Raw genomic sequence first — 14,645 nt, 5'->3', positions numbered from 1 at the left:
CAAAGACATTGTCTTTGCAATGTTCAACAGATACTGTTCAGGAATATGTCTTAGTCTATAATATAAATACCTCGCTTTCCACAGAAGAAAAGAACTCATCAACTATGTCTCTTCTCCAACTACCCACTCAATTAACTTCTCTAACAGCATCTGCCTCTATCAAAATGAACAACAACTTCTCCAACAACCCACCAAACTACGATCTCAACAGCCTACCCACCCTCAACAACGGTATGGACCACCCCCTCTACACAACCTTCAACTACTGCATCGTCTTCTCCAACCTCCCCGACCAGCCCTGGCCATCCTACAACCTCCTGCAACAATGCCTCGACAAGGTCCGCGCGCGCGACGCAAAAATCTACTCCTCCATCGACGCGATCCAGCGCTACGACGGCGCCAAAACGGGGGATCTCATTCTGTCGTTTACGGCCGCGGCGGCGACGGATGGGGTCATTTGGACGAGTGCCGAGGGGGCCATTCTGCATCAGATGAGGTTTTGGGATCGGGATCGGAGGATGGAAGGGTGGGCGCTAGTGGGGAGTTTGGGCTTGCGCGGTGAGTTTTCTATTTTCTCTTGGAGTTTTGAGTATTGGGTTTGGTTTGGTTGGTTTTTGGTTCTGGATCTGGTGGCAGGAGTGGTTGCTGAGTGCGTATTGTTACAGAAAGGAGAGGAGAAAGCTGCCAGGGAAGGGATTTGACTGCGTGTCTGAATGTGAGTGACATATTGAACTTGTCTGGAGATACAATGCTCATCATAATCTACAGGATATGGAACAACTTCGTGCAATCCAGTCTGAGAAAAGTGATTTCTGCTTAGCATGTCTTGTAAGTACACCTCACCCACCCAGAAGCTATAGAACGGTTGTTGAGAAACAGAAGCGTTGAGAACTCATATCACTTGGAGTCTGAGGACTTTAGCATATACTACATGACGCTGGAAATATGGCCAGGCGAGTAGTTCTTTAACCAAACCTGCAATGTCCAGACGACATAGAAGGTACTAATCTTATACTTACATTCTCCAGATACAGAACAACTGCTTCTACTTCGAATGTTGAATATTCTGCCGGCTGACAACTTTACCGAAGATCAAGTCACAGGAAAGTGTGGGAAGAATGGCTATGCAGCGTCGAGGAGATTCTGCATCTCCTGCGGCACAATGGCGGATGTACCATCCTTACCATTATACCACCATGGATGACCAGATAACCTCTATTACCGCCACGGATGCGAAGATCTGCAAAGTCGTGCTTATACTGTTCTCCTTCGAGCAAAGAATATCCTTGACGGGCTCCGTGATGGCCCACAACGCAAAACCGCAATCAGTCATTTGCTGTTTGCAATATGCAAACCTGGTAATTGCCTGGATGCTGTAATAAGGGCTGGTGGACTCGAAGGATATATTGTATGGCTGTCATAACCTTCAATGCTCCTGCAGGCTTTTGGCTTGCGAAGGCGTGACAGATGAGATTATGATGTTTCAATGCAACTCACGAACTCGACACAGGGGAGCTATCTATACATTCTGCGTCCGGGTTCGCACCTTGGAGCGCGAAATCGAGTATACGACCCTGACGTTGTTCCCTGACAGTCTCTTTTCCTGGATAGGTCGTCAATGTGGCAGTTTCCTGAGGGGGATCATGGACGCTGAGATGTGCACGACGCACCCATATCGTTCGCTCAAATGCACAGATATTCGGTCTCTACGCTGTGGATATATCGCTGTACCGTAATCTACTGTAGATTCTTTCCATAAATAAACCAGTGCGAGCCGTGCTCCTTAGAAACTGCACATGTAAAACAAGGGACTTCAGCTGTAGGGGAAGGCGCGCACAAACAAGCAGAATAGCTGACGGTTTGTATGGAGCTAACTGGTGGCCAGCACTCAACGCGTTTGAGGTTCTTCTATCGAGTCGCCAGAGAAGGAGGCACATTACGCCAATGTGAACATCTGGCCGTGCCAACCGTAAGCTCTATTCAACCTCCTTCCAATCCGTCTTGCGACCCGAAAAGAGATCTTCGCAATAGGATGCGGCTCATGAAATTGAATGCTGCGCTCGACGTCCAGATGTCTCGGTGTGAACTGCCACACTGAGCCGTAGAGCTTCTCCACCGTAAAAGCGGTGGTGCCCATAGCGTGGAGGAAATCATTCCACGGGATCTCTCCGGGGTGAGCAGTTTGCGAAGGCTGGTAGAATAGTGTGGAGAAGACCTTCAATGACCGCTTGTCCACCTTGAACGTTGGCTGAATATCATATCCATTTTCGGCAGGCACATCGGCTTCCACGGCTTTGTCAGACGTACTGGGCTGTCCTTGAGATTTCACCTTCTCCTTGGGCAAAGGAGCAGTAGCCGGCTCAATGGTCTTCTCGGTTCGATGTACCAGCTCGAATTGGAGATCTGCCAGACTCTTCTCCAAGGTTTTCACTTTGGCGGGTCGCTTTACCGGCTCTACCCAGGCAGGCGTTCGTTGGAGCTTTCCAGAAATCCTAGTAAGCACCTTGTACACAGCGTTGCGTCGGGCCATTCCACGGGTCACTGGCAAATGCGAATCCACCGCACGCCAGAAGGCATCCAGATTCCTCTCCGCAGCTCTCATAAGTTCGACATTTTCATGATTCCGTCGCTTTTCGGCCGGGTAATGGAATCGACCATCTTCCGGCGATCCAAGTTTGGCTAGAGCAGTCCCCTCGAAGCTTACCAGGTACTTGTCCCAACCGCTGGTTAGGTTGCTGTATTCTTTCTGGATTTCATCTCGCCGTTCAACAAACCCATTTTCGAATGTACTCGCCCACGGTTGGTAGAGCTCAATTTGATGAAGACATTCGGAGATAACTGCCAAGTCTGAAATGATGCTAGCAACTCGGCTCGAGACGAGCTCCTTGTTTTTGGGGTCCATTACAACGAGACATTCGAGCTCATCCATGAGCGTTTTCCGACCTGCCAAAAACACCACGTTGCTATCCCCCCAGAGCGCTTCAAGAATCCAAAGCAGGCCCCCCTGGTTCTTGGACCTTGATACACCCGCCCGGGTTTCTGCAATCATCTTCGAAGTGCCCGACTGTTGTGGTTGCCGAACAAAGAGTGATCGCAATGGAGGGGAGGCTGGAGCTGCTATTTTGAGCTGGTTGACTGGACCAATGGCAAACTGTTCCAGGATATACTTCAGTTCTACAAACGCGTTATAGAGGTCTGTAGGCAGGTCTTTCTCCGGCGATATCCTGTCATGATATTTGGAAAGCAGCTGACGCAGGTCGGCGACAGAGAATGGAGCGTGGACCAGATCTCAAAGGTTCATGTAAGCTTCGGGCACAACGTCTTGGAGAACTCGGTTCCAGAATAATGGGTGAATATGTGGTGCCAATGTCGGATGCGGGTTGCCGTTAGTATCTGGGATGACCTCGTCGCGATGTTCCTTGTACTCATTGACAACGTCTGCAAAGTATCCGGGGTCCTCCCGTAACGCTATAAGATGATCCTCCATAGCTGAGCGTTTAGCATCGATGATGTCTTTTAGAGAGGCCAAGGCGAGCTGCGCGGGTAGACGGTAAGGCGCGTCCGCTGCCACTGCAGCCAGGGAATGTCAGTCTCCTTCATCTTTAATTGCGGGCTCGGGCAGTACAGAGAAGTCCTTGACCAAGGCCTCCTCAGGAATATCGTGGAGTATTTGACGGGTACAATCTAAAAGAAATTCGTAGATCCGCTGTTGTATTTCCAGAAGCACTAGCCCATGGCCGGGATGGAAACCTTTACCATTATGAAGCCATAGAGATGCGTCATCATCGTCGTCCCATGCAATCAGCTCTCCGTATGTTTCCGGTGTCGTCCGACCAGTGAACATCATCGTATGCAGGTTGAGAAAAGCAGAGCGGATAGCACCTGTGCCATGCCCAAGATGTGGAGCATGGTAGTCCGCGTGCGCAAAACATTGTGGCTGTTGCCGAGCGCGAGCATTGAGGAGCAGGAGCAACGGTCTTGTTTGTTCCAGGTCCTCCAGATTGATATAAGGCCACATGTATGCCTCCCTCGACTCTTCGCGGCGTCCCTTTTTGAATGCGTCATAGTCGGGCCTGTGCATCTTGGACATGTTTGGCCATGCGGAGAGAAGGATCTGACGACGCTTAGTCTTGGTCTTCTGGCGCCATCGCTTTTGAATCCGTTCTTCATGCCGTTCGATGATCTTATTGAGTGACTTCCAGTCGGACAAGATTTTTGGTCGCTTTTTTGCGGCTTTCTTGACGGACCTCATCCGCAGTCGGGTAAGATGTTGGTCTAGGAAGATTAGGACTGAGGCTATCGAAGAAGTCTGCCGGATTGAGATTGCTCCAATTTATGTCGTGAACGACAGTGTTGTCGTCACTGGCAGTCTCGTCAATAAAGGACCAAATCTGTACGCAGCATCAGACCCAGCCATAGCGACAATTATCTGTGAAGTTGAGTAGGTTGTGATGCGAAGGGGTATGAAGGGGCAGTGTCGATTGAGAAGTCGCGACGCGTATGTCCAGTGACATGGTACACGTGATCCAATCCAAATTTATTTACTCTCTTTCTGAATAGAACAGAATGACATTAAGCTCGATGAGTAGTAGATTTGAAGTGGTAATAGTATCCCAATGCCTCCCGTCTGACCGGAATGCATAGATTTGAAATGCAATGCGAACTATGGTTATATCTAACGTTAGTGGACATTCCACGTTGGATAAAAAGTCGAAAGGATCAAAAATCTGCTATCAGAGATCATATTGGGCTTCTACACTATCCTAAAACCGTTGTTGAGACATCTCTCTAACTTAGCTGACACAGCTACATTAACGTCAAAGATACTGTAGATTGGCTTCTGTAGCTCTAAATGAATAGATAACCAACCAATCAGCTCGCATAGCTCAGTTGGTAGAGCGCATGACTAGTAATCATGAGGTCAGCGGTTCAAATCCGCTTGTGAGCATTTCTTTTTCTTCTTTTTTAGACTCTTGGTTTTATATGGTATGGTCAAGGCTCAAGAACACTAGATGACAAGTCTGTTCGAATTCGACTGTGAGCAATTTTTCCCTCATCTATAAACAATGGTAATGCCTGTACTTTAGTTACCTGCGAACTTTGTACCCATGATGATACATTACACGTCTGAGACCGTGGCCGAGTCAATTTTATACTCTTGAAGGATCAATCATGCGAGAGTCTAATCCATCCTGTGCAGGGGACTATATGTGTTCATTTTCATTTCTCATTGAGGACATAATCGCTAAAAATATATATAGCTGGGTCTAACATCATTGAGGAACCGATGCTGTAATTTCTCAGCTGGCTACTAACCTAGAGCAGCCAAAGCATCGTACTGCTTCTGGGTCACAGACAAGACGGATCCATGTCTCAATGCTCCCAAGTTACCGCCCGAAGCAGGCGTAAACGTTCCCGAAGTCACATCCGTCGACACCCAGGGCGACAAACCGGTGACACTACCCACCTTGTCGCAAAGCAAATACGCCTTGCCGGCTTGCACGTTGTCCCAGAAGGGATACGGGCCCTCGAAGCCGGTGCTGCCCTGGATGGTGCCCGAGGGGGTGACCCAGTTACCGAACAGGCCGTTGCGGCTGACTTCGACCACGGGGCCGGAGACCTTGCCACTGACGTAGAAGCGGACGAAGGTGTTGTCGTCGACGCGGAGAATGCTGAGGTCGATGATCGTGCTTGTCTTGTGGTCAATGTAGGTCTGCGGCTTGGTGAAGGTCTTGAAGTCGCTGGTGTGGGCGTAGCGGATGACATCTGTGGTGGTGGGATTGCCGGTGTGGTTGGGATCGTTTGCTGCGTACTGTATTGGGTCAGTCTACTTCCTCATGGTATGTTGCCGGGGTCTACCTACGAATCTGGAAGCCCAGTGCACCAGGTATTTTCCTGTACGTTTGTTAGTCAAACTCAATCGACGAGATGTACACTGCGACATACCGGCTTTCGGATCCCAGATTGCGTCCGGCGCCCAGACCATGCCGGCAGTCGCATCCTCGACCGTCACAAGGCGCTCGTTAGTCCAATGGATCAGATCCCTGCTCTCCCAGACGAAGATGGCCCGCGATCCGGTCCGAGTCGCTTTGTCCCAGTTGGTCTACCACAATCAGTATCTCCTGACGCTTACAGGTTAAGGGGACAAACAGTGTCGATATCCAGATCCGTTCCGATCAGCCAGTACTTTCCCTTGTCGCGGCCTACGCCCTCGACGATGGAGACATCCCGGACGGCCTTTGTGCCCAGAGTCGGGGAGACAACGGGCTTTCCACCGTTGACCGGCCTGAAGTCGAGTGGATTACTGTTGTTGCTCAAAGCAAGATAGACGCTCTCATCCTCAGTCTTCCAGTAGAAGTCGAGGTAGCCCACTTTGCTAGTGTCGGCTTTGTGGAGATCGAGCGGGAGAGGCTGGGGGAGGGCCATGGCAGGGGTGAGAAGGGCAATGATACCCGCGCAGATCGTCGCGAGGCTCTTCATCTTGTTTGCTTGTTTGTTGTGAAGCTTTGCAATTGACGAACTGTGGTGTACCTCTGGCTTTATATATTCGTTCCCGTCCTACGCTATCGAGCCATTTCCCCGGTGGCTCATATACGTATCCACACTACGGGCGCACACTGACGATGCCCAGACTTGTCAACAGAATATGCAGCAATAGGATAATTCCTAGCGGCCGTAGCATTTTGCCAAGCCGAGTGACAAGCAACAAAGTAAGACAAACACCATCCGACTTCCCCGATTCTGCAGCGATTCCCGCCAAAAGACAAGCTCCGGCGGAGGATCGTCGCAATTGTACCCCGCATTAATAAATATAGTGACCAAGCAACACGAGAACGGCGGTCCGGAGAATCATCGGATTATGACCGTTTGAAGGAGCTGATCATACGTGAATAACGCCACCTTTACCATTCGGGGTATCTGCCCCCGACGCCCCTTACTCCATCACAGGCAGTTCCGCCATATGTAACTTTGCGCTTCCATATGGGACGAGCTCGATTTCGACCGGCTGGCCTTGGCATGTGCGGTTACATTTGTGGGGTGGATTGGACGCATATCCGTCTTTCAGCTCCCATCGGATCTCGCAGACTGTTGCTGTGATGGACTGTGTGCTCCTAGCGTCCAGAGAGGATTGGGCCGAGCTCCGTCATAACCATTGTATCGCAGGGAGAAGGGGTCTATTGCATAGGCCCAGGAACCGGTCGGACGAAGCTCGTAATCCCGTACGTTGTCCGGAAGATCCGGATAACTCTGGGTTGGCTGGGAAGTTCGTGTATATTGCACTGGAATCGAGTAGAGCAGGTTGCCGTAGTAGATTGGCTACGGTATCATTGGCACGGCGTTGCACGTGGAGTTCGCCGACAGAGTGACGATCACTTCTGATGGACCTTGACCTAGGGGAATTTTGAGCATGCCGGTTCGTGTATCAGGTGCTGCGCCACGAAGAGGGTTCCATTAATTGAAGCAGTGGGATCCGTACGGAGAACTCGAATGGCCCGTCTGTGTCGACGGCATACACCAACTGCTGCGTAAACGGATACTCGGTGTCACAGAGGATCCCCACCTCCACCCCTGACTTTGTTGAAGTCTGGACACCTCATTGACTAAGAAAGGCGTGTGCAATACCATTCTGGCCCTGCTTTACAAATGCCGCAGATACAAACTTGGGATATCCCTGCGGATGATTACAGTGCAGCAAGGGTAATTCGGCTCGAGTCCAAAGGTTTGACCCGTCTCGTCTACGTTCTGAAAAAGGAGAGCGGTCCAGTCTATGCGAGATGGGCTGGTTAGTTTGCGCAACGTACTGATGCGCCGACCAGTTTGGAAGAGTCATGACCGGCAGTGCATTGAACGCGGCGAGCTCGCAGTGATGCGCCAACGAATTTGTCTCCCAGCACATGGTACAGGTAGCTCAGCGACCACGGTACAAAGCTCCACGCCACGTGCGGGACTCAGCCCGGAGATCCGCTCGTCGCCAATGAGTGACCCAGAAAAGGTGCCGTGGTATCTAGCAGTCCAGTTGACGGCTCACAGCGCGCTCCTAGCTAGTCAACTCGTCATGCGTCAGGCGTCTAAAGACAGCTCCGCTCTTCAAACCCATAGCAACATTGACCCCGTGCTCGAGCGGATCGTTTGCGTCAGCGATGTCCGAGGGTATAGTATCCAGATCATCCTTGAGGTAAAGCCCATCCGTATACCAGGGCTGCCAGTCCAGGGCCTTTTCATGAAACATGCATGCAATCCAAGAGCGTCTGCCCTTGATCCCTCGGGTCTCGCTCATACAACCACTGCAGACTGCAGACTAAGCACCATATCCGCCCGCGCGAGCGCGCCCCCACCGATCATCAACGTCATCCTCGGTCTGCTGCACTAGATCCCGGTAATTCTCCGACAGCATCGGGTGCATCAGATCAACAAACCTGTGCATCGCATGCAGAACCATCGTCTCGAGCTCCGTCTTCGCCTTCACTTCTGCCAACTGGCTCAGTCCCAACAACATGGGCGATTTGCCCCTGAAGTTCCGCGCATGCCATTTTCATTTACTTCTTCCGAACGACCTCTTCATCGATCTTCTGCCTCGTTCGACCAACATCATGATATCACGCCCTTGCTCGTTTTGACACCTATTCTTGGTTACTTCCATGAGCCTGTTCAGCCTATATACCCTCGTATTTTTTGTTCCTGACTTTTCCTGCTCTACTGAATTGTCTATATCAACAGCATGGGAGGAGAGCATAAAACGCAAATACCCGTTTATACCTGGAGTTGCTACAAGGGTTGGCTGGGATTTCATACAAACAGCATTTCACCCTATACATCGTATCCATGCATTTGCATACAAACTCTGCTATGATCGCTGCGCGATAACAATAGACGCTCTACAATCTGTTGTTCGATACAAGCTGGATCTGTCTCTGAATCTAGCACATACAACCATAGGGTGTGGAAAACAGGGCTTCCCATCCGCTCAGCCGTACTTAAGCCAGTATTATCAACGTGGTCAGAAGTTATATGCGCCCTTGAAGGCCTGCTGCTTTACAGGTGAGAGACGCTAAACCATAGGGTGAGTGTAGGTGAGTGTGGGTGAGTGAAGGTGAACTAAGTGATGCTATCCAACAACATGGGTAAGCATGGGTGATCAGTAGGTGACAGTGTGATTCTATAATAACTAGTCTCCCTCTATTGCTAGCTTAAATATGAGGGTCTCCTCTCTGCTTAACCATTATCTCATTTCCTATCTACAAGCAGTTTTTTTTTAATAATTTACTTTCTCTTAGCTTTCACCCATTTGAAACGCCTATGACCACTGGAGTATGGAGTGCTCGTACCCTGCGCCCCGCAAAGAGGATTAGCCGTACTAGCAGGGAACCCGGTCTTCCGATCAGGAATTGGCGGCAGCAGAGACTGCCTAAGACCCCCGGCGCGATGATTTCTTAGAAATCAATACGGTACCTTCCCCCTTACGGGGCTGCTCCCGTATCGCGCTAGGTGTGCGCTCTTGCGCTCTCACACCGAAAGCAATGTTATAGAGAAGTGGCCCGACTTCAATTCCATAAACAGAAGTGAACTTCTCACTGCCCGTGAGAAGGGGCCCCTGTAGGTGTGTGATCAATATCGCCAACATAAACATGCTAAAGACATGCCAAAGAATATAAAATCTGAAAAATCATGACAACATGTCAGACCAAAGAAATCCTTGAGTCTCAAAGAGACTCATTGTCGCTTCCAACTGCTCCCTATTCAACTGGACATAACTAACACTGACTCGCTCACCATCACCAGGACAAGTCAAAATAGCTCTTCCACTTAAAGAAAGAGAAATATCGACTGAATATTGAAAAAAAGAACAAGACAAAACCAAAGAACGGTTATCAGCATGACCAGGGAAAAGCTCACAATTAACAAAAAAGGTAGAAAAGCGGTACCCTCTCGAACGATCTAGTGAAAATATATATTGTAAAGGTTCACAATTAAAAGATAAATAATGATGAACTCATCCAACACTGAGTTAACAACATTTTCCAACTCAACCGTTGAACAAATTGATAACGGAATATCACGAAAAAAATCTTTCGAAACTAGAACTTTCAAACCTTTAAGGAATCCTGGGGACCAGGCCCAGGAAACACAACTCCATCACATTCTTGAAGGATGCGACAAAGACGACTTCGGAAAAAAAGCAAAGCCATAATATAAGATGGAGAGAGAACACATTCTATTACTTTATATAGAATAAGACCACGCACTAAACCCTATTAATCTACCAGCATATGCAACTTGCGTCTGCGCCCAAAAAAATGTGCGGGCGCTTTTATTACCAGAGTATAACGTAATTCCCGGGTGAGCCGGCCACCCCCATCCAATTTCAACGCGTTTACACTTTCGAAGCTATCCAAATCAACCAAAATAGAATATTATCTCATTAGATCTAGCAAGTATTGCGTGTAGGGCATCTAACTCTTGTATGCCCTATAATAAAGCAATTTGAACACCTTGGTGGCGCGCGTTTTGGTGGTTCTTAAGGTAAAGGCGCAGAATTAATTAATGACCCTCAACCTCATTCCCTTGCTCATTTCTCGCCTGGATGAGATCCCTAGCTTCCTGTATACCGAGTCCTTCATTAGGAGTCATCTGAGGTCTAGATCGCTTCCTTTTCTGCTTCTCCTTTTATTGTTTTGACCTCGCTGGTAAACGTCAGGATGGCTGGGTAGGAATCGTGATGTCAACCACTCTTAGTGCTCTATCACTATTATCTGTTCGCAGTATCTTTGTAACATCTGAGTAAATCAGGTGTCTACTAATGATATGCAAACAGGCCTGTGAAGATATAGCTTTCAATCTAAATGAGCATTTTTGATGTAAAGCTTTTTAGCGCCGCTCTTAACTCTCCGGCCGAAGTTAATATTTCGTCGTTTGCAGATCCTAACCAGCAGTAAAAGGTGTTCTAGGCTCTAGCCTTACACTAGATCAAGCCCTGTCGACACTAAGCAAGCATGACATCGTCGAGTTTTATATGTTACATCCATTGCTACCCGTAATTAGGTGTGACATCACCTTAATTCAGAAGACCAGTAGATTACAAATATCTAAACACTGCACTTTGCGAAGGCCAGTGTTGATTGATCACTGGAAGAACAAAAAAAAAATCTTAATTATTAGCAGGCAAATATGCCATTCTTAGCCAATCACGTCTTGAAAGCCCTACTGGCGGTTTCTATGGTGACCAAATACACTGGGGCAACCCCTCACCACTCACCAGCAATTCAGCTTAGCATTTTCGACGACTATACCAACAACAACGATCGCCATATGCGTCACGGAGTGCATATGGATGCTAAAGCAGCAGGTAACTGGGCAGAATCCCAGTCCACAGGTCCCCACTCTTTTATGGCGGCTGTTACCGCTTGAGCAGCGATGAGTATGGAAGGCTTGGGGGAGATAGTGGTGTCTGGAGCTACCTGCAATTCGGCCAAGACAAATCCAAGGTTTTCAAAGTGTGCCACAAACAATATTCATGTCATAATTATGAAGGATCAATCCATGCCGGGATGGACAGCAAACCATACTTCTACTTATGGGACTTTGAGGGTTCTAAGAAGGTCCCCCGTGGAAACTATCTTGCTGTTGCTGGGCCAGACAAGTTTTTCGCAGCTGGCGCTGGATGGTGCGATGTTATCCGATTCCGTGGTGATCTTGATTATGATTATTATGAGGAGGATGATTACTCTCAGCCAGATGTCTCCAGAATTCGTCTGACTTTGGCACCTGAAGATACCACTTCCAAAAAATCTGGTCTGACCATTGATGGCAGTAAAAACCTGAAACGAACTTCTGCAGGAAGCTCCGTCAGGTTGAACTTCCATCCCATTCCCTGCCCCATTGAGGAGGACGACTAAAAATATGAGACGACGACACAAGCTGTGGCCAATAAGTTTCCATATCTCTTTTTAATATGTGTATTTCGAGTAATTTAATCTTACCGATCAAAAACACTGTCCACCTGCATGCATATTGAGTCATCAAAGGTTTATAAGGAAGTATGCTCCAAAATGTCTATGAAAGGGTGCTTTGCATTACTCTCGTAAAATCATAGGAGAGCTTTCATTTCATCACTATCTTGTACGAATGCACAGCAGATGTGACCAATTACCACAGTTCATCTTGGACAAGCAGAATATTCATAGCGCCCCGCAGAAATCAGATTATACTCTTCTTCATGCCGGTGAGAAGGAAATCGAGTAGTCGCCACTCTTAAAGCCATCTATACAGGTCGTCCTCGTCGCCATCATGCTCCTTGCAGCAAGCCCAGCAATGCTTCTAAACAATGTCAGCAGTTTTCCAGGGATATAATAAGTGGTGGGTAAAGTCAAGTCTTACCCCAAAGTGCTTTGCATACTGCATGTGTGAAGTGTTAGCAGACTTTCTGTTCTTTCCACAGTATATTCAAGGTATTTCTCTTACCCAGCCACGAGGACAGTCAGGCTTCTCAGGGATGCAAGGTCTCCAACATAATTCACTAGGCTCGTAGTCTGTCCAAATGACTCTAGCAGTTGCTCCGGATAGAATAGCTGACGAGGCTAGAAGAACAGTGGAGAACTTCATTATACTAATTTGAAGTGGAATGATACGGTTTGATATTAGTTAACTGGGAGTCACTGGAAGGAGGGTGGCCTGATTATGGGAGAAGGAGGCTTATTTATATCCGCAGGTCATGTTGCTTTGCCAAGGGCCATGAACTTTAAGAGAGTGTACTATTTTTGCCAGAAAAGTGACAAACTGATGACATAATAACACCTACTCCAGATAATTGAGGCGATGTGTATAGACAGATTAGTAACTCCCAAGCCCTTCAAAGGATGATGACCAAATGACCAATTTCCTACATAGGCTACTATAGACTATGGTGTTCTTGCTAAATTCAAATAAATAAACTTTCCTGTGAAGGTGAGCTAATCTACAATAAAGCTTTGCAGGTCATAGCTAGAGGAAAGTGCAGTTACAAGCCAATGAATTAGAAGACTGTTAGAACTGCGTAGACCAGGCTATTTGCATTAACTCTGTTTTTATTTTAGGAGCTCATTGCTGATATCCAGTATGATATTGTGTAGGAGTGTCAGGGATGGCAGAGAATGTATGACGTCCAAGCGAATAACAGCTTACTACCGAACAAACCATGATGCTCACATAGGCCCAGGTATGGCAATATAACCTGGAGAAACAAATCATTATAGACTTTAAGAAATACCTTAATATGATGAGTTGAATTTATTCAGCCGGATGCTTCTCGGATCAAGATGACGCGCTGAAGTCATGAATTCGCCTTATTAGCTAGAGCTTTTACCGAATCCGGGTAGGAAACAATAGTTGGAATAGTGACTTTCGCATTTGGTCCTCCTGACCATTAGGTTTTAAGCCATAATAGGTTATGACTGCATAGATTGATATGTGCAGTTCAGAAGCGTTTAAGTCGATCTAGATCTATGATTCAATTTGTGTAACCAGTGGGATGTAGTTTAAGCTTTACAACCAAGCTTACAATTGAGAACAAGTCAGAAAGTTGCGTGCTCCTGGTTCCAAGCACTTTCACTGTGTAATATATCAGATACGTAATTACAAGGGGAAATGGGCCAAAAAAAGAAATTCTGAAGAAATAGATGAAGCCCTTTCAGCACAACACAGTACGATCTCGTCACCTATCTGAAGGCAAACGCTAACATCGAGCAGATATACAGAAAACCATTAGTTCTGTGAAGAACCCTAATTGGGAGCACCTTCATGGTGCATTAAGTGGGTCAGCAACCTCTAGTTCCAAAGTTACACCCGTTCGATAAGTGAAGCTCAATATCTGTACATGATTGTGCACGTTATAATCAAGAACACGGAGCGAGTGACATGATGGCGCAGGCAGAGGCTGCTCCTCAGGACATTAATGCAAAATAATGCAGCTAACCCAGCAGGGCAGACTTGATGTGCACACTTGCATTATTGACTTGATGTTGGTTGGATGGCTTTGTGTCAGCCATATCTTACCACTATCGAATCCGGAGAGTATCGGATATCGATATTTAGCTGAATTCTAGCTGGGCCAATCAGATCACTGGATGCTACCATGGATTCAACTCACTGAATTAAGGAGATTTTACAGAGTTTTCATTTAGTTAATTATAAGTAGTTAGTTAGATATCTAGATTGCCAGAAATCAGACCTTCATTCATCCTAAATCATACCGTTTACTAGCGATTACCATAGATTCGCTATCAACGGGGATCGGTTGACAGTTATGAGCCTGGTTTGATTGACTGCTATCGGATACCACACCTATGAGGCAACGCCTACCCCATTCTAAGGCCTCGACCGCTTTGGAAGGGAGTGAAGCCATTCGCAACGGGTATCTCAGCGCCCTAGCAAGCTGATATGCCTGACTATTCGATCACTACTGATTCTATGCCCACTTAGAGGGTCCTAATCATTCTGGATTGGCCAGATGATTAGTGGGCATGGATTGGATACATCTAAACACTCACTGAGCAGAAACAGGTCTGGAAATACATTAATCCAGATGATTAAATGATTGCTGTTGAGAAGCTAGTAGAACCAATCATGCTGCAGCCAGCAAAGCTAATCAACAAGATGACCTTAGATAAATG

At 47.5% G+C, this 14,645-nt stretch overlaps 5 protein-coding genes and 1 non-coding gene across 6 annotated transcripts; 4 read left to right on the top strand and 2 right to left on the bottom strand.

The window, feature by feature from the left end:
• Window positions 1-104: 104 nt before the first annotated feature.
• Window positions 105-969, top strand: P174DRAFT_455749 (uncharacterized protein; the record flags this gene model as incomplete). The annotated part of the gene is made up of 2 exons (XM_024829358.1): window positions 105-558; window positions 962-969. The coding sequence occupies 2 exons, from the start codon at window positions 105-107 to the stop codon at window positions 967-969; spliced, it is 462 nt and encodes a 153-aa protein (XP_024686550.1).
• A 967-nt stretch (window positions 970-1,936) lies between these two features.
• On the bottom strand, window positions 1,937-4,417 carry P174DRAFT_455748 (uncharacterized protein; the record flags this gene model as incomplete). Its single annotated transcript, XM_024829357.1, has 4 exons — window positions 1,937-3,247; window positions 3,317-3,535; window positions 3,626-4,183; window positions 4,364-4,417. The coding sequence occupies 4 exons, from the start codon at window positions 4,415-4,417 to the stop codon at window positions 1,937-1,939; spliced, it is 2,142 nt and encodes a 713-aa protein (XP_024686549.1).
• A 458-nt stretch (window positions 4,418-4,875) lies between these two features.
• On the top strand, window positions 4,876-4,948 carry P174DRAFT_t24. Its single transcript has one exon. It is a non-coding gene; the product is annotated as a tRNA-Thr (tRNA).
• Window positions 4,949-5,311: 363 nt separating this feature from the next.
• Window positions 5,312-6,480, bottom strand: P174DRAFT_361818 (glycoside hydrolase family 43 protein; the record flags this gene model as incomplete). The annotated part of the gene is made up of 4 exons (XM_024821812.1): window positions 5,312-5,812; window positions 5,864-5,895; window positions 5,947-6,103; window positions 6,151-6,480. 4 exons carry the CDS (start codon window positions 6,478-6,480, stop codon window positions 5,312-5,314), a joined length of 1,020 nt encoding a protein of 339 aa, XP_024686548.1.
• A 1,164-nt stretch (window positions 6,481-7,644) lies between these two features.
• Window positions 7,645-8,371, top strand: P174DRAFT_415736 (uncharacterized protein; the record flags this gene model as incomplete). The annotated part of the gene is made up of 2 exons (XM_024824436.1): window positions 7,645-7,783; window positions 7,818-8,371. 2 exons carry the CDS (start codon window positions 7,645-7,647, stop codon window positions 8,369-8,371), a joined length of 693 nt encoding a protein of 230 aa, XP_024686547.1.
• A 3,175-nt stretch (window positions 8,372-11,546) lies between these two features.
• On the top strand, window positions 11,547-11,894 carry P174DRAFT_415735 (uncharacterized protein; the record flags this gene model as incomplete). Its single annotated transcript, XM_024824435.1, has 1 exon — window positions 11,547-11,894. The coding sequence occupies one exon, from the start codon at window positions 11,547-11,549 to the stop codon at window positions 11,892-11,894; it is 348 nt and encodes a 115-aa protein (XP_024686546.1).
• Window positions 11,895-14,645: the final 2,751 nt, after the last annotated feature.

Source organism: Aspergillus novofumigatus (genome assembly GCF_002847465.1).
Source record: "Aspergillus novofumigatus IBT 16806 chromosome Unknown P174scaffold_1, whole genome shotgun sequence".
NCBI classification, from domain to species: domain Eukaryota; kingdom Fungi; phylum Ascomycota; class Eurotiomycetes; order Eurotiales; family Aspergillaceae; genus Aspergillus; species Aspergillus novofumigatus.
Note: the sequence above shows the minus strand (reverse complement) of the source record. Positions and strands in the feature narration are given on the sequence as shown.